This window comes from Phasianus colchicus, chromosome 1 (genome assembly GCF_987193195.1).
Source record: "Phasianus colchicus chromosome 1, bPhaCol1.hap1.1, whole genome shotgun sequence".
In the NCBI taxonomy this organism is placed as follows: Eukaryota; Metazoa; Chordata; class Aves; order Galliformes; family Phasianidae; genus Phasianus; species Phasianus colchicus.
In genome coordinates, this window is record NC_143436.1 from 112,894,338 (window position 1) to 112,917,208 (window position 22,871).

General features: G+C 43.1%; 1 protein-coding gene across 3 annotated transcripts; it reads left to right on the forward strand.

Moving 5' to 3' along the window:
- Positions 1-1,786: 1,786 nt before the first annotated feature.
- On the forward strand, positions 1,787-21,616 carry NDP (norrin cystine knot growth factor NDP). Of its 3 annotated transcripts, XM_090123540.1 has the most exons (4): positions 2,482-2,932; positions 4,947-5,008; positions 12,894-13,247; positions 20,630-21,616. In XM_090123540.1, the coding sequence occupies exons 3-4, from the start codon at positions 13,074-13,076 to the stop codon at positions 20,855-20,857; spliced, it is 402 nt and encodes a 133-aa protein (XP_089979666.1). In that variant the 5' UTR covers positions 2,482-2,932; positions 4,947-5,008; positions 12,894-13,073; the 3' UTR covers positions 20,858-21,616. The 3 variants fall into 3 exon arrangements, with proteins under 3 accessions (XP_089979673.1, XP_089979666.1, XP_031450460.1); XM_090123547.1 differs by lacking the exons at positions 2,482-2,932; positions 4,947-5,008 and adding an exon at positions 1,787-1,892; XM_031594600.2 differs by lacking the exon at positions 4,947-5,008.
- Positions 21,617-22,871: the final 1,255 nt, after the last annotated feature.

Consider the following 22,871-nt stretch of genomic DNA (forward strand, 5'->3'; position numbering starts at 1 on the left):
CTTTTCTTCTCATAGTTAAACAGAGACAAGTGGACATGGCAGCTGAATGACCAAAGGGACAATGCCTTTAGTTTAACAAGCAGGTGTAGGCTAAATTAAAAAGCATTGCTCTGGATAGTCTTTTTAAGGTAAGCGCAGTGCCAGATTGTGGGTGGCATTTCAGCCTGCCACTTCGAGTGAGTGAAGATGATGCTGAGCTCAGCCATCATCCACACTGGGTATCCACAACAAAGGAGGCAGAGAGCCCATACTGACATAGTAAGTGAGAGAAGCCCAGGGTTGACTAAAGAGGCAAAACAACATAAACACTGAATATGAGGGGAAAACATTCAGGAAAACTCATGTCCTAAGGATGTGAGTCCTAAGTGGATCAATTTTTTATCCTGTTAGCCAAACCTGACTCTGCAGCAAGGCAAGCCAAAGAATGTCTTCTTTATTGTTTCCATGATGCTTACTCATCTACAAGCCATTCCCCTTTTAGATTATTCTATTTTTAAGGCATAATTTCCATCTGTTCTTTGATCTAATACTACATAAGACATTTAGTTAATAACATCATCCATCAAATACCAACTTTCCTTTAGAGTTCAAACACAATCGACACAGGACCCCGTCCATCTGCTGGCTAGTGCCTCTGAACAGATCCAGCTTGTGAATGGCCAGCTATGTCGCCTATTTTTTAATTAACCAGCTAAGGTCTGCTCTTCCTCGTGCTCCGTACTGCCTCGGGACGACTAGGGGGCACTCCAAAGGGAAGGAAAACATGCTCCACTGTGGGAGCCAAAAAAGAGGTTTAGTGCACCCAGTACCATGTACAGGCAAACGTGTTTGGCATGCTCTCGTTGTAAGTAGGTTTCTCCACTGGATGGAGTCTGCCCTCAGCATTCCAGGGCATTCATTTTTGCATAAAAGACAATATTTGTGTAAAAGGTTTGAAGGAAGGCATTTTCAAACTCTGATATTCTAAGGAGGATAGAGAAGAAAGAATGTTAGCTAGACATCTTAAATATCTCAGCCTTTGAGAGCATATGAGGGTCTATTTGAGAGAAATTTCAGAATTTGGGGCTGATCACTTGAAGCAACTGAATTGCAGATTTGCACACAAATATTGATACAGAAAACACTTGTCTGTTTATTCAATTGGGAAGCCTGAGAATGTCAGATGATTTCGGTGACCAATTGCAGTAAAGCAGCACAGCTTGAATTTAGGATATCTGAGATCAATCACAGCTCACATAAAATCTAAAAAATAATTCTCAGAAAAAGGAGATTAATGAGTAACTCAGTGAAAAAGTAGTTTCCCTGTGGATATTTTCCAAGTGCAAATACATATAAAAATTTCTAATTATTATTTTCAGATTTTTTTCATAGCTCTAATTACATCACTGCACTGTGGTTTGCTTTGTCTTGTACACAGCACATTTATTTAGAATGGAATTTTATTCAGGACTTGTATTCCATTGTCTTACATGTGCCCTTGCATACATATCTCCAGATCCGAAACAATAACAACAACAACAAAAGCCTACATTTCCTTCTATTCCCCGGCTTGCCAATAATAAGAAGTCCCTGCAGAGGGGAGCTTGGCTGGTGGCGTTTTGTGATTTCTCAGATAACAAGAGCTTTGCATTTCTGTGGAATTCCCATTTGCCAGCGAGCTGCTGCTGCCGCTGCCCTGATTGATATATGACTGCAATGGCACTTTTCCATTTGACATTCTCTCTCCCTCTCTCTGCCTCTCTGTTAAACAGCCCTAACTTTTGTGTGTTGCAAATATAAAAGGCAAACCATGTGACAGAGGGACAGCAGAACAAAAGCATTTGAAGCAACAGGACCTCTTTTTAGCTCTCTGAAGAGCTGGAGGGAAGGAAGGAGCAGAGCATTTGCTGAAGGTAAGCACACAAATAAGTTTCCTCCAGCTTTGAGCGTTTCATGGGCTTAAATTTAGCACTTTAATCTGACATACACATATTCTCTGTGTGCTGGCTTTTAATTAAAATGTGATAGTGTAGAGTGGGCACAGCTCTAGTACCTGTCTCCTAATCCCGTCTTTAGATCTGTCTTCTGCCTGAAGGATGCCTGTAAGGAAGCAGAGAGGTAGCACAGTGTGAGCAAATTGCTTAAACTTTTACTTTTGTGAGTGTGCAGGGATCCTGTTTGCACCTCTGCACTGGCTGTCACTGTATGGCTTGGATTGAATGGACGAGCTGGGTGCTGCCCCAGTTGTTATTGCCATCACTGGCTTTGTCCCATTGTAGTAGGGAGCGATGGATGCAGGCAAGCCTGCTACTTTAAAACCGAGCTGTTTACTTTTATTGCTACTTATGCACAACCTTCTCTTGCCAGTCATCTGCTGGAGCACTCAGAATAATCCAAAACAACAGGCAATATTTATTCCTAGCTTTGTGTGTCACGCTCTGTGGGAGCACCCTTAATTTGCACGTAATTATTTATCCAAACTTCTGGGAAGCTTTACTACAGACTGGACAGCACTGGCTACGGATTAGGCTAGGTTTCATACCCATCCTTGATTGGCTGAAGCCTATGAGGGAAGCCGTGGCGTTTGCCTTTGCCGTAGCCCCGCAGGGTATATTTAGTAGGTAGCCGACTCGGCACGACGCGCCGTGCGTGTGGCCGGGCGGGCGGTCGCTGGGGTGGGAGGATGCTGCGCCGGACCCCCGGCCGCCCGCTGCGGGAGGGGGAGGCTCTCGGCACCCTGAAATCCCGGCATGCCGGAGCATCGAGTCGCTGTGCAGCGGTGTCAGGGGACGAGCATGGCTGTTCTCTGCCTCTCAGGGAGAAAGGAAGAGTTTTGCTGTTATGAGCCAAGAGATAATGCAGTAGAGCAGCGTAAGTACAGTCCTCTGGAGTGGATAGTGCCCTGAGAGAAGCCCGCTGAGGAGGAAAGCCCCATCTCTCTGCTGAGACTCAGGTAAGAGAATTCAAGCTATAAAAGTTGAAATTGATGGGTTCAGTAGCAAAAAAAAAAAAAAAGAAACCTGAGTAACAAAGACAAGCGATGTGAGGAGCAGTCTCAGTTGTTTGTGCTGCATTAGCTAAATGTTCCAGTGTCAGTAGAGTGACTCAAACTGAATGTGTGTTTGAGGTGATAATTTTCTTGTGACAGATACGATTTTGCAAGGCAATGTGTGAGCACTGACTCCTCTGTGACTGTCAAGCAGATTTCTTATCCTACCCTTAGAGCTGATTTAAATTTCTCCCACAGTGTCCCCATAATACATCCTATTTGTTTCTACCTCTGACTGACGGCACGACAAGTGACTTGCCAAAGTTTCTGCAGCTCTTTAGAGGTGAAAGAACAATTTTTCATTGCTAAACATTACAGTTTCTAAGGTTTAGTGACTCTGTCCTAGTCACCGCCATAGTCACTGGGAGGTGAGGACTCCATACTTAAGATCCTTATGGGTACTTTCCAACTTGGGTTATCCTATGATTCTATGAAATGCTTATTTAAAAGCACCAGTGGGTACAAACTTGTTCCAAATCAGTTCCTTGCTGTAAAATTATTTCCTACTAGAACAACCCATATGTCTGGTGCAGGTCAATGAATGTGGATACAGTAATCACAGTGCTGTGGTTATTTGTCCTTCCTCCAAAGAAAATCTATTTAGGATCTCTTTTTTTTTTTTTTCTGTTGAATTGCTAATGATGCTCAGTTTTGCCCAGACTGTGAGACCTTATTCATATCTGTGAGCAGTTATGCACATGAATAATTCTTGACTTAAATAGAACTATTTAGTGAGTAATTACTTACCAGCTTGAATCAGAGGTTACCAATGTGACTTGTACCTTGATGTTATTCATGCTGGAGCAATGCAATCTTATTTGTAATACTGGTTTTATAAAAATATACTGTAAGATTTTCCAGTTACAAGCAAATGGGGAAGGAACAGAAGATGTTTCCAACTTACAAAATAGGAAGAAATTTAATTTAGCTAAGGGATATAATTAGAGGCTACCTCTGCTTATTCTAATTGCAGTCTTGTTACAGACAGCCTTGTGTAGAGTTAGCTGTAGCAATACCCCAGATAGCCACCAAACTGCGGCTGTTCTCAGCAACAGCCATTGACCCCAACAGAACCCCAAACGTGCCATAGAGGCTTAGGCAGCACATATATGCTCTTGCTTGTTGCCAGTGCTGTAGTATCTTTTACCAAGGTGGTTGAGAGATGAACCACCTTCTTGCCGGCTGGTGCTGATGCCCACACTGACTTTTTTGACAAGGAGCCCTTGTGGAGTTGAATTCATTCCCCATTTCCCTGGGGCCGCTGCTATCCCCTTCCCAATGCATCTGCTGCCAGATGCACTAGGAAGCGACCAAGATTGTGCTTAAACTTTGGAGGGAGCTGAAGACCTATGCTGCAAAGCTTGGGTGAAGTCACTGAGACATACGTTTTTGCAACAAGTCTGGAAGGTAATTTGTTTAACAGAAAGTAGAACTTTAAAAAGATCCCATTTCTCCCAAACAGTACTATTGTAATTACAACTACCAACTACTATTACAAATAGAACAAGTTCCTCTGCCTCTAATGTCCTGCTGAGTACCATGAGGCACTTGCCTCTCTGAGGTTTGGAAAAGTTTTGCTACATGAGCCTGCACTGCAGTGCCCTGTTATTTGAGTAATCACCTCTTGAGCGTGGCTGGAAGCGGCCACATCAAAGCAGAGCACAGGGACCCTGGGGCAGACAGCAACAGGGGAAACTTGCTGCCATGAAGGATTTTTCCCTAGCCCCATCAACCGAGCTCTCAGAGTCCTGAGATCTTACAGCCCTTCCCAAAACTCTTTAAAAATAAAACCCTTCAGACTGCAACCCTCCCGTACATATTGAGTCCTTTTGCTGAGCCCTGCTCAACTTTTGCCCTTGTGATATCTTGTTCCATTGGATCACTGTGGGTTGTGTAACCACGTGTTTCTTTTCATCAGTGTTCAACATGCAGCAGCTCCACTCCTTGCCCTTCCCCACACCCTGGTATCTTGGGATAGGGGTGAGTAGCCGTGCCCACTTCACCTTTTTTCCTGCTCTTTCCTTGTTTCTTGCGGAACAGCTCTCATGCGAGCCTGCTGGCAAGAGAAATGCTGGATTGCTGCTGGGTTAGCTCAGCTGTCTGCCTCTGACCAAGAGCACCCCACTTTGCCCACACTTCTTTGCAGGCATATGAAGAGATGCTGCTGTCTCTGCTGGATATGATCAGCTGTTATTTCCTTTTTATATGTGTCAGTGTGGAACATATTAAAATTTCTCAGCAGTGGTATGCATGGAATCCTTCTGATGCCCCACCTCTAACTTAGCTGAACAATAAAAGCAAGGTTGTAGTAAGCCTTTGAGCAGCTGGCGGTCTATATATTCCTTCTTTTTTCACATAATCTAATTCAGACGATTACCCGGGTAGCAGTGGCACTACCACTTTCAGACACCAACAGTTCTTGTCCCCTTTGTTGGAATTTCACTGTGTGAATTTCACAGAGATCCCTCCTACATGGGCAATTCCAGCCTTTCTTCTGGCATCCCAACATTTGGCTGCTGATGCCATGGAGACAGCGCTCCCAGGAATTCCACTGCATTGCTGTTCTTCAGCTTCTCTTTGTTATTCTTCTACCTGCATCAATCACTGTTACAGCTCACGCTTGTCACATTTTCATGCTGATTGTTACGGGGCTGCAGACATCGGTTCAGCAGAGGAGGCAGCACAGGTTACATTGCCCTTTAAGACATGTGAGTTGAAGATCTGAGTTAATGCCTCCACTCTGGTTTGGCAAAGGTTAAGCATACCATGGCAGTGACAATCGCATTACTGTCATAGCAGCACAGCTCAAAGAGAGTGGGACCTAGGGGAATGCTGTTAGATGACATAAAATTGCTACCATGAGCCAAATGCTTAGGTTCTGTAATTAATCGAGGTGCATGACTGTTAGTCTGAATTTCGCCTGTCTATAAAAGAAGAGAGGATTTTCCTACAGGGAATATTTCTTTCAGCCATGGGCTATCTCCAGCTGCGTAGCACACTGCTCATCCTGGTGGCAGGGATGTCTTTGCTTAATGTTAAAGAATGAGAAACTCATTCCTGCATCTAGTGATAACTACGGCTCTTCAGTAAATGCATTAAAATAATCTCTAATCATCAGACAAGCAGTATAATGAAAGCCAGAGAACCAGAAACATCCACTGTTTTGTAGCACACTCCAACAGGTAAGAGAACACATGCCCGAATGCCCTAGACCTCTCAGCAACTTGTAATTTGGCCGAGAGTCATTTTAACTTATGTTGGGTCATAAGACTAACACAGAGGTAATTACTGAAGCAGGTCCTATAGCTAATGCTTAGCTGGGAATATTTGCATGTGCCCAGCAGCCTCCAAACTGCTGGTTTCCTGCTGGGAGTCGTGGGAGCCTTTTGAATATAGCTTGGCTCTGAACCTGAGGAGCAATGCCATTCATCACTGTTTGGATGAGCAAGTGCAAAGCTGGATTCCTCCCTGTTTCCATCTCCAACTGATGATCAGGATTGCTCTGTAAGACACAAGATTGAATAAAGAGTCCAAGGCTGGCATCACCTTGCCATTAAACAGTTCTGCCTGCTGTGGGGCTCATTAGAGACAGATCCTATGCATGCCTCTAATCGATCTATTTAAAGTTTCCTAGAGACAGCAAAAAGAAAGAATAAAAATACAAGCACTCTTTTGTCTACTAGTAGCTATTCTTTGCAAGTGTATTAAAAACCTTTCTCCATTTTTGTCCCTGCCTGTCTGCTGGCTGGGCGCCAGCCCGCAGCACCCACTAGACGTTGTTATTTCAACTGCCCAGCAGCATTGGTAGCTCTCCCCCCTCTCAGCTACCTGGAGGACTGAAAACACACTTGGAGACTTCAAAAGGGGAGTGAAACTTGGCTTGCTCGAGTGCTGTTCAGCAAGAATTGTTCCATCTCATTCTCCTGGTCCCCCCCACGGTGCCCCCACTTGTGGGGCCCTGCAGAGCAGCCACCAGAGCTCCCTGCTCCAGGGCCATCAGCAGCCATGAGTTCTTCCTTTGCATGTGCTGCAATTACTGACCATTGTTTCTTATGAATTACCATGGTTTTCCTATTTCATTTTCTTTTTTAGTCTGCTTACCAGCAAAGGTATTTTTCTTCAGAAATACTAAAAATTTAGCAAAACCTCAGAGCAGAAAATGAAATGTAGGCATTTTTCCACTAGTGCATCTGACATTTCTAGCCAGTGTCCATTTTCTCTTCTTGGGTTTTGTGGGACAGTGCTCTGCAACTGCTGGCTGACAGGCCATAGAGCAGAGCAGCCCTCAGTAAGACCAGAATATGTGTTTTCTTTTGGTGGACATCCAGATAAAAAGGCTCAAGCCCCTTCTTATGAGCCTGTTATGTATGACCCATCCCTGACCTCGTGGGTGGCAACCCTGCCCATAGCAGGGGAGTTGCAACTGAATGGACTTTGAGTTCCCCTCCATCCTAAGTTGCTCTATGATTCTGTGATTTATTCTATTTTCCTTTTTGTTGCTTCCTACCTTTCTCATGCTGGTAGCCAGGATTCTCCAGGCCTTTTCTTCTTGAGTTGCACAGAGCTGCACTACTTTTATGTTGTGGGCACACACATCCCTGTGGCTTGTTCAAGGCTCAGCCCTCAGTGTCCTGTGGGCTCCCAGTCCTATGTCCCAGTGGCCACTGCATAACCCCTTTGCCACCTCTGTGGCAAAATGGAGGGAAGAAATCTGTCTGAGTGTTGCATGGAGATATTGCTCTAACAATGCAATGGTCACAATACAAAAGTATTTTGAATGCACATATGACAGGCCAACTACCTCACTGGCAGAAAATGACTGTAGTAAAATACCACAATGAGAAGAAAAGCATATTTATTAACAAAACTAAAGCATACACAGGATCTTATAAAATCTCTAAGCTGACAGCAAGCAGGAGCATGTTAGGTTATCTCTACAATGAGATAAACTGGTCTATTAAATTCTCAAGTGGTGATCTCTGTGATTTTGTCCCACAATGATGTTACTCAAGCAGTTTTCCTGGGCAAAGTGTGGAAGGTGACGTTGCCTGGAAGCCATCAAAATGCTGTGGAGTGTGGAGGAGGCCTGCGAGCAGATCATGTAATGTGGCTGCTGCACACTGGTTGCTCATCCCCACCTCCCAACCCCATCTTTTTTTCATGGCCCTTTTCATGGCAGTGGAGAGCTTAACTCTGCAGAACAAAAATACTAACAGTAGAATCATAGAATGGTTTGGGTTGGAAGGGACCTTAAAGACCATCCAGTTCCAACTCTTCTGCCATGGCAAGGGACAACTTCCACTAGACCAGGCTGCCCAAAGCCTCATGGAACCTGCCTCAGAATGCCTCCACGGATGGAGCACCCACAGCTTCTCTGGGCAGCCTATGCCAGGACCTCATCACTCTCTGGATAAAGGATTTCTGCCTAATGTCTAATCTGAATACACCTTCTTTTCAATTAACGCCATCATGCCTTTTCCTAGCACTGCATACCCTGACAGATACTCTCTCTCCAGTTTTCCTCTGGGCCCACTGTACGTAAGTACTGGAAGGCCACAATGAAGTCTTCCTGGAGCCTTCTCTTCTTTAGGAACAAGCCCAAGCCTTCTTCACAGGAGAGGTGCTCCAGCCCTCCAAGCATCTTCATGCCCTCCTCTGGACCCACTCCAACAGCTCCACTGCTTGTGCTGGGGACCTCAGGCCCACGCTCAGTACTCCAGGTGGGACCTCATGAGGGCAGAGACGTACAATCACTTCCCTTGCCCTGCTGACCACCACACAGCACAATTCCAGTTCAGATCTTAGCAGAGTGCAAACGCCCCAAATATCAACTCTTCTGATCTAATTTTTTCCAGGTATGACAAAGTTATCAGAAAATCCTCTTTGCCCTCATAAAGATGTCTGTGGCATTTTTCTCAGAACTGCAGCAGTAATCTAAACACAAACACACACATTTTTAGTAACAGTTTTTTAGGGCTGGATTTTGGAGAAACTGAGTGGTCTTATAACTGTTCTGTTTACATAACTAATTGAGAATGAGGGAACCACATGACAGGTTCCAAGTAATTGTGTTTACTAAATATGCACAACACGCAAGGACGGGCTTAGTTATATATACACACTGCTGCTCCAACTGGATTTTGGCAGCTTCTGGAACATGAAAGACATGGAGTGAATTGAACTGCATCATCATCATAAAGCAGGAGTATCAAGAACAAAAAATACTCCGCAAATGAAGGCCAAGCTGAATATACGTGCATGCCTAATTCACAGGCTCATATGCAGGGAACAGCTAAATGGAAGTACACCAGAAATGAGGTTTTCCATTGCTCCCTTCCTATATTCCAGGGTAAAAGCTGAGCAGATCCAATAGACCTTTGGAGAATTCCTCGTTTCTTGATTTTTTCCAAGATACATAGCAAAAGAGAATTTCTGTTTATGTTCTCTCAAAGCAACTGACTAAATAATTCCAGATGATGGAATTTTTATTCTGATCCTAGAGCAAACCAAAAATCTCAACCTCCTCTGCTATTTAAATTATATTGAAACTGTGATTAAAAAAATCTTTATTTCAAGCATTCAAAGAACAGGTAATGATAATACAAAGTTGGTAAAATAACCTTAACTCTGCCTCAGTAGTCATGTGTGGTGCAGTCTTAGGTTGAATGTTTGCATCATCTGGCTTTAGGATGGCTTCCATTGTTCCCTTCACTTTTTAGATAACAGTTGTAGCAGTTTTGAATGACAGCTGTAATTTAGCATGGTATGTCCAGATGAGTTCCAAAAAGCAGTTTTAGGGAAAGTGCACTTGTAAGCCTATTATTAACAACATATAATGCTCATAGCAGTGAATTCTGAAAGAATGGAAAGTAGTGATTGTCATTCATTCTTTGGCCAAATATTTTTCGTAGCTGATTTTCATCCTAGGGATATGTAGTCACCAGTGCATCTTCTTCTTTATGGGATGCTGTAAAACAGAAGCATTTCACTTTCCTCTTTTTTAGCTTGGCAGGTTGAGTGCTCACCACAGTTTTTCAGATAAGAAGAAAGTGGGAGAAAGGCAGCCCAAATAAAATTTAAAAAAAATTGATCTGAAATTGTTGATTTTGACAAAAAAGTGGTATGTTCCAAATGATGTAGAACACAACATATCATCTTTAAATGCATCTATAACAATTAATGATTAGAGGTGTATTTCTGCTTTGAGGCAGATGGACAGACAGATGTAATTCCTGATGCCACGTAATGTGTAGCATTTTATAATTTCAGACAGTGCTGCAAAAAAAAAAAAAAAGTTTTGTATTGTTTCATTTTGTTTTGTTTTAAATAAAATAAAATATGAGTGCTAATTTGAAACGATATCTCATTGCACAGTTTTAACTGGAAATGGGAATGTCATGCCATGGTGATATAGCTGGGTGAAAATATTTAGACCTTTTAGAACCAATCTAAAAAATGTTTTTACCTCTGGTCCAAATACACACTAACTTCTATATGTCTAAATATTCCTGTGAGGTATATACATTTTTCTACATAGCTCAATAGTATATGGTATATGTACTTGAGAAATGTATGTGTATACCTCACATAGGAATGACAGTAGATACTGGAGGTGCAAATATCCCAGTATTGTCTGCAGTCCCATCATCAGTTCCAACATGCTCATTTTGCCAGTATGTCCATCAGCAACAAATCACAGCTCTTTCACGAAAGATAGGTCACAAAAGACAAAAAGATGGTCTCTTTTTGCTAACAAATAAATATAACACTCTGCTTGTGTTCTATTGGAGTTTTATTACCATGTTACACTTCATTTCTTTGCCAGGAAAGTGTCAGGGAAATTTTAAAAGGCTGTGAGTCTGCTAAGACTTTTTGTGCAGATTTTGTGCTGTGCTTATCCTAAAGAAGGTACAGACGCTTTCCTTTTCTCACATTTTCCCCTCCTTCTTCTCAACTTTCTCACAGTGTTTTTGTGAGGCAGATTCTGTGTCATTCAATTATTTCCTGAAGCAAACTAGAGAGATAAGCCTTTGAAAACCGAGCCAGGACCAGATTTCTCTCACTGTCTTAAATCATACTGATCAAAACCATAGAAAGATAGAGAAAAAAAAGAAGAGCGGGACACAGAGAGTGGGAAATGGGGATCCCTGGATATAGCGGTAAAAGAGATGAGACCATCCAATATCAAGTAAATTTTCTTGGACAGAGAAGGAGTTGCTGGGTGTGTAATACTGGTTAGCTATGCTGGAGAGAGACCTTGCCAAGCGGAGTGTTTTGGTCAGCCTCTTTAGAAAGAAGAATGGGAAAGTAGGTAAAAGGTTAAACGCAAAAAAGTGCATCACTCCTCCTGTTAGCTAATGCTTGGACAACATCTCTGTGAACCACAGTCTTGCTTCAGTGGAGGGCTCTGTCCCAGCTCCCATGACAGAGAGATTTCCCTCTTGTCTTGCTGAAATGTTTGGAGGAATATTTGTTGAGGTGACGGAGAGTGTGCACGAACATATCTGAGATTCTGTGTTTAGCGTTGCTTAAGTTCCTTCTACTGAAAAGACATAGTATTTTTTTCAGTGCCACATCAAGTATAAGACATTTGCTCACAGAAAAGACTTCTATGACTTCTAAGTACAGCAGGTCATACATCAGACGCCGGGGAACAAATTATATTGTTAGTTAAATACAGTCACATAAATTTTCCTTTTCTATTTAGGCAGATGAACAATAGTTCAAACCCAAAAAAGGCTTTCATAAGTGTCTAACACACAAACCATCCCTAATTACGTACATTTCTTCCCGGCATGAGAGCTTGCCTGACAAGTCCCGATTCCCAGCTTGGACAAGCTCTGGAAGTGTTTACTGCTTCTATGTGCTCCTCTTACAAAAGGGTTGGAGTAAGCTATAAAGCAGTATACAAATCATTGAGCATTTTGGTGGGGAGGCCTTGCTGTTTCAGGCTGTTCAAGAGATGAGTATCTGTCATCTTAGAGTATTGTCGGCAAAGCATAAAGCTGTTTTGAATGAGGCTTGTGCAAGGCAATAAAGGGCACATGGCATTCTTTAAATAGGCAAGAAGCTTCGGGGAGCATTTCTGCATGAACAGTGAACTTTTTTGTCATAGATTTCTTAAAGGCCTTGACCTTTAAGCGGTAAACTGCTCTTTGCTCCAGCAGGATAATTCACAGCTCTTCCACGCTGTAGCTCTGTGTAGTAAAAGCAAAGTTAAATCACCCATTTAAGACTACAGCCATGGGCAGCCCGGGGAGATGTTCCCCTGAAGGGCTTTTCCCCACTTGACAACTGGGATGCACTTGGATATTATGGAATACTATGTGTTTTTCAGATCCTATTCTTTAATTAACAGGGACTGCACTGCTTGTGCCCAGACAGGGTCCAGTTGTGCCCCTTGTTCCTACAGGAGCCCCACCTGTCTCCCTCCTCTCTATTTACTGCCTGGGAAATTCCCTTTGGTGAGGCAGAAGGCAGCCTGACTCTTCCTCTAAGCATGCTTTTTGACACTTCAAGTAAATATGCAGTCTTTCCCATTTGCAACAAGTTCTGATGTGTTATCCATCACCAGTTTTGAGGGGAGCCCATTAGGGACTCTCTTGAGTGAACAAGATGGGTGCTGCAACACTTGTAATATGAAAAGTTAAAAGGTTCTCCGTGGTAAAAAAAAAAAGATGGAGAAATGCTTAAAGTAACACATCTCCTTCCTTATGTCGCGTGCCATACCTACTGTGGGAATGATGTTCTCTCAGAGAGTGTATTTTGGCAAGCAAAAATCCTATGAGCCTTATTATTATTTATGCTTGTTTTTCTTCAGAGCTGTTTTTGGTCAGGATCGTGATTTATGGTGTTTTTGTTCCAGCTGACGGGAGATTCTCTGATGGATTACAATCTCAGCAAACTCTAACTCCAGAGGAAGAATGACAACTAAGAGACTTAAACCAGACTTTTCACTTTCCTGGAGAGGAACTGGCTCACAGTATTTGGTGTTTTTTTAATCCTCTACCTCCCTCTGCTGTTATCACAGCAAAGTTCCTCAACAATGGGAAGTCATGTACTTGCAGCTTCAATTTCCATGCTCTCGCTCCTGGCAATGATGGGAGACACGGACAGCAAACCAGACAGTTCCTTCATGATCGACACCGATCCCAGCCGCTGCATGAGGCATCACTATGTGGACTCCATCAGCCACCCCCTGTACAAGTGCAGCTCAAAGGTAAGGGCTCTGCTCCCCTGCAGGAGAAGTGTTAAAATAAGTCAATTTGTGTGAGTTCCTCTGTATAAATTCCTGCAACCCAATCACAGATATACACAGAGGTAGAGGCATCTGAGTGTACACATCAGCTGGAGAGGAAGTCTCTTGATTAGAAGGAGAAAAACATGGTGATGGTCAGATTAACACGCAGTAAATGAGGTGATTCAAAGGAGCGCTCTCAGGACTCACCTGCCAGCACCAAGATGAGCGAGTTCAGAAGAGTAGGTTACTGTGGAGAAGCTGTGATGCCCCATCTCTGGAAGCACTCAAAGCCAGGTTGGATGGGGCCATGGGCAGCCTGAGCTGGTGGGATGCAGCCCTGCCCACGGCAGTGGTTGGGATAGATGGGCTTTGAGCTCCCTTCCAATGCAAACCATTCTGTGATTCTATTCCAGTTAGCCCCTCCTGAAAATGAACTTTTAATTGGAGCCTTCCTTTGTGATTTCAAGCCTGAAAAATCTAGCGTCAAAGAAGTCCGGTAGTCCACGTATGTAGCCTACAGTCATTTATTTAATTACATAGAGAAAAAGAATTGGGAGAAACAATGCAAAAATCCTTGCTGGTCCCATTTGTCTTGCCATCATTTGCTTCAAACAAAGACAGTACATTGGCCATTCTGCTGTTCCTCAGAAAGAGATTTGCCTCACACACCCAGTTCTTTGAGTTAATGAAGAGAGATGGCAGCCCATGCCAGCACTTGTACCAGCTGGGACGTGTAACAGAGCAGTTTGTGGGAGTTTTAGGGAAGAAAGGTTGGCTGTGGAATAGGAGCAAAGCCCATCTACAGTGAACCTGGGAGCATTTGTGAGTCAAGAGGAGCCATGTTGGCTGGCTCTTTCATCACCTGGATGTCTTTGTACATAGAATGAATTATTTGCTTCACAGGTTCTGCATGGGGATAAGGTAATACCACTAGCAGCAGCAGGCCAGAAAGTGTAAAATAAAGCACAGAGAGAAGAAAATCATCCCAGCTTAATGCTCAGGGGCTGCAGGGAGAGGCTGTTGCAGAGGTTGGGCACCAGCCTGGAGTTGCTCAAGGCCAGGATGAAGGATGGGTCCTTTGCAGCCCAGCCTGGTGGGTGGCAGCTCTGCACACAGCAGGGGACAGTGGCAAAGTGGTCTTTACGGTCCCTCCAACCCAATCTGTGGTTCTGTGGTTATATGATTAATCTGCATGTCTTGCTCTCCCTCTGCTTGCTGGGGAAGCTGACAGCTTCCAAAATAGGCAAGTGGGACAGCCAAGCTTGAGTCTCTGTAACATTGATCTCATACCAGCGCTACCTGACATGCTATGCAGATATTTACTTCTGATCCACAGCAGCATGAGATCAGAGGTTTCTGTCCTACTGCTCTTGAATTCAAACAACAAAAGTATATATTACTTGTGATTCAGAAGAGGGTTTTTTTTTCTGATTTTAGCCCATATTAGATTTTCCTCCCATATGGAAAGCATCCAGCATTACTGAAATTATAACTGCCCCAGCACACTGCTTCCGACAAGAGGATGAGCACAGTGGGTCCTAGACTGATCTCTGGCCATTCAGCCTTGGAGCAAAAGGGATGGGGCTTCTCCAGACCAGGGCTAGAGGCTCCCGTGTCCCAGTCTCATCTTGTAGGCTGTTACCCACCCATCACCATTCCTTGGCTGCAGTGAATTCCCACAGCATGGTTTTGCCTCTTGTTGGCCCTACAACACTGACAGCTCTCCAGCAGCCACCATGATTGCCAGCCTTTTCTGATGCTTTTCTATTCCCTGCTTCACAGATTCACATGCTTCTGCGTCACCAGAGCTACCTGCCTCACCCTGCTGCTTTGTTTGTTTGTTTGTTTTTTACATGCTAAGGATATTGCTTACTACACAACTCTTGGGCTTTGGTGCCTCATCCATGTCTTATGGTGGAGGCTTTTAGGATCAGAGTATGAGGTGAATCCTGAGTTCACATGACCAAGAGCTGCAATTCTGTTGTTTTTTTGCACAGTGGCTTGGATATCCATGCTCTTAACCTGAACAAAACCCTGTCACTCTGTGGTTGCTTTCCTTCCCCTATCATCATCATTGCTGCCCTCCAGGTTTATGTTAAAAGCCTTGCTGCTAGAGGCATCACATAGAACATTGGCTTTCTGAAGAAAGAATGAGAGGCAAGAAGGAATGAAGGAAGGGAAGGAGGGAAGGAAATAAAGAAAGTAGCCCACCAACAACTTGTTTTCTTATTGTTCCTGTGGGCAGAGAAAAATAATCAAGCATAGAAGACTGGGAATGATGGAAATGAGAACAAGGAAAGCAATCTAATGAAAAACATATTCTTTTAAAACAGAGCTTTGATAAAAAAAGCTGTTGACATAAACATCTTTAACCAACCGCAGAAATGTCCATGACATTTTTTAAATGAGGCCTTTAAAGAAAATCATGTTTGAAAACATTATTACCCCTCCATTTGTCAAGTTCAGCTCTTTCTTTGTTAAGGTCTCAGGGATCTAAATCATTCTGATAGGCAGATGGCTTTGTTCTGGATCTAGCATATAAACACAGATCAATATTAGGCTTGCTAATGAAAATTAGATGTGATGTCTGCTCCTGTATATACTGTGATAAAACATAAACAAGTCAAAAAAAGGGAGGTTCTGCTGGAATAGCTATGAGAATTACTTCTTGTTTCCACTGTGTTTCCATTTTGGAGTTAGGACTGAATTTCTGTCAGAGATTTTGCCCTTTTTTGGAGTGATGCATTGTTTTCACCAAGCCATCTTTTTTCACTCTGTGCATTTTCCCTCTTAGTGCAGCACAGAATTACAGAAGTTAAAAATGACTTCAGAAATTGCAAGATGTATTACTTTTGCTGTCCATCTTGGTTAAACTAGGATTACATTTACCATATTTTTCTGTGGAGATGCTGCCAGTTACACCCATGTGGAAAGTAGTCTTGTTACATTTGGAAGAGTTCCCCAGGTCTAATTTAACCATTAAAATCCCTCTTGCTTGTGACATCAAGCAGATGTAGAAAATAGGTTTCCAAAGCTTTTGTAAACGTAGCCCATTATAGTAGCAGAATGTACAGACAAAACAAAGGAGGGATGAAAGAAGGTAATGTGCTCCTGTAAAGCTGTGTTTTCCTTTGAATTCAAGGAAATAAGTGTGTCAACTCATGAGGTACTGACTTTTCTGACTGTATTGGATTTTGTCTGACCTCTGTCACTAGCCTTTGATGTGTTGGACTGAATCATAGAATTGCTCAGGTTGGAAAAGACCTTCAAGATTATCAAGTCCAGCCACAACCTAACCATACTACCCTAACAGCCCACCACTAAATCATGTCCCTGAGCACCACATCCAAATGTTTTTTAACCGCAGCCAGGAATGGTGACTCAGTTACCTCCCTGGGGAGCCTATTCCTGATCTTAACCACCCTTTCTATAAAGAAGTTCTTCCTGATGTCCAACCTAAACCTCCCCTCATGCAACTTGAGGCCATTTCCCCATTGCCTTGCAATTGCAATCAGATCCTCATAAATTATGGTATCAGCTGTCACAAGTGCTTCCTCCAGATGTACCAGAGGCATGCTGTTGCTGATAGCTTAGCGTTAAAGAATCTGGGCCAGAGAGGCAAGTATCAGGTGTATAAAAGTTTAGCAAACATTGGAATGCATTTGCTCAGGAGGTGGCTCTTGAGGATTGCCATTCCTGCTTGCATCCAGGCCATGAAAACTGTATGCAAGTCTTTGCTCATGCATTCAGCACATCCACTCAGGCCTCAACACATTGTTGAAGAGTATAGAAAACGAGGCTACTAATACCAAAAGTAACAAACCAGTTAAAAAGTTCTAAATTTCCAGAATGTGGTTGTTCTGTAGCTGTCAGATAGATATGAGATTACTGACTTGAAGTGGAAAAAAACCATACTTTTCTAGCTGTTCAAACAAGCACGCGGGACCCCCTCTGCCCTTGCCTAGCATTGCTCTGTACTTCCGTGAATAGCATCACAAGGTGACATGAACAGGCTACTATGTGCGGGGGAGCAGGGGAGCCAGGAGGCACGGATATCAGGTTATAAAATACCCACACATTTTTACTATATATACACTTACTGTATTACTGTGCCATGCCATCATATCATTACTAATAATTTAGGCGATAATCTCTATTGCACTACAGTATGTGATGCAATAAACAGCTGGTGCTATTGATTAAATGGCAAAGCAAAGCTTTTAAAGTACATGCTATTTCCAGCTCATTTGCACACCTGCCAAAATCTGCTGGTGCTCTTTGGGATTTATGAGGAGGGGGTTAAATTATGCTGAGGGCTTCAGGTTAATTCAGAAGTTTAGAAAGCCATCAAAATGGAAAATCTGAATCGATTTCTCCTGCAAGCTTGACTTGATATGCATGGTGTAGTGCCATTTCAAAAAATACTATACACTATAATCCGAAAATAAAATATAAGACCAACTCTGTGTAACTTTGCCACAGGCTGCCCATAAAGGTGGTGGAGTCAATGTGCCTTCAGGTGTTCAAGAAACATGTGGATGTGGCACTGAGGGATATGGTTTAGTGGGCAATATTCGTGGTAGGTGAACAGTTGGACTAGATGATCTCAGATTATCTTAGAGGTATGTAATTCTATTTTACACAGTCTTAATACTAACCATACTCCTCTGAAGAGCTAGGTAGCCAGCAAAATTTTAGATTAAAATTATAATCTCCACAGAATGAAACATGTTTTTAAAGACAAAGGTTGCTAGGCAATTAGAAATGCAGTTGCATAACGAAGATTGATTGTCTTTGTGCTAGAAAGCTTGAGACAGAGATTCTACCCTATAATTAAACTTCTGCAACTCTTCTGTAGTCCTTGAGGGATGTTATTTTTTTTTTTTTCTGGTGTTTCTAGAGGTTCCTGCTGGTACGGGAGCACAGCTGTATGGCATAAAAAATCCTGAGGAGAAATGTGCCAGAAGTGACTAATTGTTCCAGCTCCAGAAGCATCAACCATTAGAAATAACCTCCATCATAGAGCAACATCACTTATGGGCTGAAATCACAGAATCATAGAAATGTTGGTTGGAGGGGACTCTGGAAGTTCTCTGAAGCTCCCAGAAAGCAGCTGGTGGCCATTTTATATCCCCTGTTGCCACTCCTGAGGACGGTTGTTCTGCATTGTCTTTATAACTCCCTTCTAAGTGACTGCAGGCTGCAGTCGGATTCCTCCTCAGCCTCTATGTCAGCCAAATGCTTGGGAAGTCTGTGACAGAGCTCACAATCTGATGAACTGGTCAAAGTGGGGGACCTAGTGAGAGCTGTCAAGAAACATGGAAGGAAACTAATTGTTTTACATGTCCCAGTCTTCTGTGTTTCCTTTGTGGGAAAGGAATTAGACAGGCATGCTGCTCTTCTCCAGCTGCTTGCCTGTTGTGGGAAGGGAGTTTTGTCTTCCAGAGACAAAAGTGGATTTTCATCTGGGCACTAGCATTGTGATAACTTTCCTTTTCCCTCTTATTTACACTAAATATGCTGATAGTAAGGAGCTGAACATTGCCAATGCATCTAAAGTTGGTGTGTGGCTCAACAGTACACAGAAACTTCCTTCCCACCATATTACTACTAGCGAATGAGTGAATTGGTTTATGAATAGGCACTGGGGAGTTGGACTAGATGACCTTTAAAGGTCTCTTCTAACTCGACTGATTCTATGGTTCTATGATCAAGGGAAAGCAAACAATAAATTCATGCTAGGAATTATGAAAGATGGAAAATGCATTGAAGAGCTTACAAGAAAACTGAGTTGGAAGATGCTTCGTTGCAAGCCCAGATCATCAGCTCATGAAGGCACGTTCCTTCTGTTGACTGGAAGTGTAGTTGTTAACATATTAACACATTTTGAAGTAATATTTTATCATGCAAGTACTCTTGGAAGAAACATTTTTAAGTACTGTACAAAAAGTATGTTCATTACTGACAACAAGTGCTTTTTCCAAGGACACCATTAGTGCGGGCAGTACTCGATACCATGAATATTCTCTCTTCCTTTCGCCTTTCCACATGATTCTAACTAAAGAGGAGTGCTTCTGATAATTAAACATTTGATATACCTATTTTTATGGTTTGTGTCCAGTTGAGAGTGTGAAGTGAAAGAGTATTAGAAGTGTTTAATGTTGCAAAATATTTGCCATCACATTTATAGTTGTCCTTCTGGATTGTCTGGAAAATTCATGAGATGTGTACAATATGGTCAAAATATGGTAATTTTCTTCTTTGGTTATAGGATAAACTTACAACTTTTTTAGTGCATACATTATCATCTCCATCACATTTTGCCCTTGCTTGCATGATACAAAAAGTTGGCTTAAAATCTGTATTGGTTAATCAGAATTAGCTGATCTGGATTAATAATATTTAATTCCTCATAAAAGTGTAAGAATTTGCTTAAAATTGTACTAAACCTAGCTCTACAAGGTGGTAGTAGCTGCTTCTAATCAGATGATCATCTCATCTTTATGTGTTTTATGTGGAGATTTGGAGACTGCAGCCATCTCCACTTATCAACAAGGGTTTTTGGGAACAGAAGCAGTGGACTTCCCATGGGATTTCGTTCTTTAGCACCTCTCTTTGTGCAAGTTGACCTATTCTGGTCATAGCTCAGCTCGTGCATCCAGGAGAAGAGTCACGGAGACTATTTGGCTTTCAGAAGATCTTACTAGGGAACCGCCATACTTTGCAAGCAGTTCATGCTTGTCTATGTTTTCATTGCCTTGAGTTAATGCAATGGATTTTACACAAATACAAATGATGTAATAATACATTTATGCATATAATTGCAAACACACACTCAGGGCGATCTGTGCAGAAGACAGTGCCAGAAACATAATTCTTTAGAAGCAATAAACTGAGCTTCTTTATATTTCTAATTTATATGTTCATATTTCTAAGCAATTGAGAAATTTACTAACCCTGATGACCAGTTCTGCTGATCACTAGTACATAAACTCAAAACACTGGAAAATACCCTACCAAAGCACTAGGTTGGCTGATGATTTAAGGGCTTGGCTGCCATAAACCCGAGGCCAGCAAGCCATGCTTGCAGTCACTGTGCCTGGAAAGCAGGGCTGGCTGCAAATGTTTTGAGCCCAAGGTCAGCTGTCAGAGAACCAGGCCCCATATTTGTTACTAGTAATGGTGTCTGGGACCATAGGAAAGACTCCATTTTTCTCTGCCCTCATTACCTCCTCAGTTCTCTTGGACAAAGTTTACTGCAAAGGGATGGGTGGGGGTGCCACGGGTGAAGAGATGTGGTCGGTGATGACAGGTCAGCCAGACTGGAAGGACATTCCTAACCCATCTCTCTTCCTTCACAGATGGTGCTGCTGGCTCGCTGTGAAGGACGTTGCAGCCAGACATCGCGCTCGGAGCCAATGGTGTCCTTCAGCACTGTCCTAAAGCAGCCTTTCCGCTCCACTTGCCACTGCTGCCGGCCCCAGACCTCTAAGCTGAAGGCCATGCGGCTGCGCTGCTCAGGTGGCATGAGGCTCACCGCCACATACCGCTACATCCTCTCCTGCCACTGCGAGGAGTGCAACTCCTAGGGACCTGCCTGCTGCAGTGCTGCAGGACTGGGATGCTGCTGCTGGGGAGGGCTCCCAAGAAGTGACTGGAGATGAGGCCGACAATTCCAGGACACAACTAACTGGGATGGATGGAGCTGAAAGATAATGAGGAATATCTCCTGGGGCCTGAATGGTTCTGGTACCAATGTGCAATCTGTGGCAATGGCAAAAGCACGTGGACTTGTTTTTAAGCAACCTTTCTTTTTTGCTGAAAGGATATTTTTGCCAGTTTCTCCTTTTTCAGGCCCAGCTCATGATTTAATTTGGGCCCCGAGCAGTAACGGCTCAACATAGAAGGCTGGAGGGGCAACAGCACTGTGCACTGGAAGCCAGCTTCCAGACAGATGATGGGCATTGGTTCTCACATGCAACATCTTCACTTGTCTGTATTCTCAGACTCCAGGCTACATCAGCCTTCACACAAACTGTGTCGTTGGCAAGGGCTACCCATTGCTGATCTATCAGCCAAGTGCTGGATAGCTTTAACTGTGGTTTAGCAGAAATTACAAATAAATCACTGAAAGGTGAATCTAATACAAAATGTACCTCTGGGATTACCCAGCGCCAGCTGAAATGATTATTTGCAGTATACAGCTTCACAGTTGGGACTCTTGAGAAGTAAGGTCAGGAGGCATTATTCCCCTCTAAAACCATGTAAATGTGACACATTACATCTGTCACAAAAGCCATTATTCAAACACTAAAAACTAAACAAGAAATAAAATGATGCGTACTAAATTGTGTCTTTTCTTAATCTCTTGACGTACAGAGCCAGAGCTACTGAAATAATGACCAAATCTAGGACTTATTTTCATCTACAGACCACCGAGTATCATTTGTTCCTTTTAAAGATAGTTGGGAAAATCACATGGATGTGCCCATATAAGGTTTAAGGCAGAGTTTGAACCCCAGTGTTATCCACTGGACCACAGAGGTTGTGTTTCAAGTTTCAGTTTATTTAAAGATCTGCTACCTGAGGTCCTGGTGGACTCACCACCCAGATGGCAACCACTGGGGAATGCCACTGCTCATGACTGGGCCATATGTCCACCTACAGCTGGATGAGCCATCATTTGGATAGAAATCATGGAAATGTCAGGAGCATCCTTGCTGTGTAAGGATTCAAGTTCGGAGCAGTTTCTACTCCTCGGCAGCACTGGCATGCTCAGTTGCTTCTTGGAGTTGTTTCCCTGCACAGCATTGTCTGTTGGAGGCCCTTTGGCAAGGACGGGAAGTCTTGTCCAAGCCCAGGATTTGCTCCATCTGTCCAGCACCATCCTGTCTGTCTGCAGTAAATGATGAAGAAGGAGATTCTCAAGGGCTACCAGGGAGAGCAGCTGTCCTGTGTTCCGCTCAGGGGTTACTGGGGCTGGTAGGGCAAAACCAAATTCCTCCTTCAATCCCTTCTTATGGTGGGTATGCATGGCATATGAGGGAACATGGGGAACAGATACCAGCTTTGTGAGCCAGATCCTGGAGGAGGGTGGTGGTCAATCAGAAGTGGGGTCAAGTACTCCCGCAGACACTTGTTGCAGAGAGGTTTGTAGTGCGTGGAAAGAACTCTGTCTTCTAGAAATGGCTTGGAGGTGGGCACTTTTCAACATCATAGAGCTGCAGGCAAACAAACAGGTGTATCAAGAAGTTAGAAGCCAAGAGGCTCAGATTAAAATTTCAAATGCATGATGAGCCCTGGTGAGCTCATCAGACACCAATCATCGTTTCAGTGCTGTCAGTCATTCTCACATGTGATACATAGTTTGAATATCAAAGGGTGAGAGGTGGGAGCATGAGCCAAGCATTATCACCAGATTACTTTATATGAAAGATTATGTGCATTCTTTTTCTACTCTCTTTCAATTTCCAGCATCCAAAAAAGCACCAATCTCTACTGTTATTAACATTTATGTGGATTTATGTGGAGAAAATTTCAGTAATTATCGAAACTTCAGCAATGCCTTTGCTCACCAAATAATGCACCGAAATCTTGCGTAAT

Excerpts from the sequence above, each read along its gene's own strand:
- NDP (XM_090123547.1), top strand. The coding sequence starts at position 13,074 with ATGGGAAGTCATGTACTTGCAGCTTCAATTTCCATGCTCTCGCTCCTG. Across the intron at positions 13,248-20,629 it reads TGTACAAGTGCAGCTCAAAG|ATGGTGCTGCTGGCTCGCTG; the intron begins GTAAGGGCTCTG and ends CTTCCTTCACAG.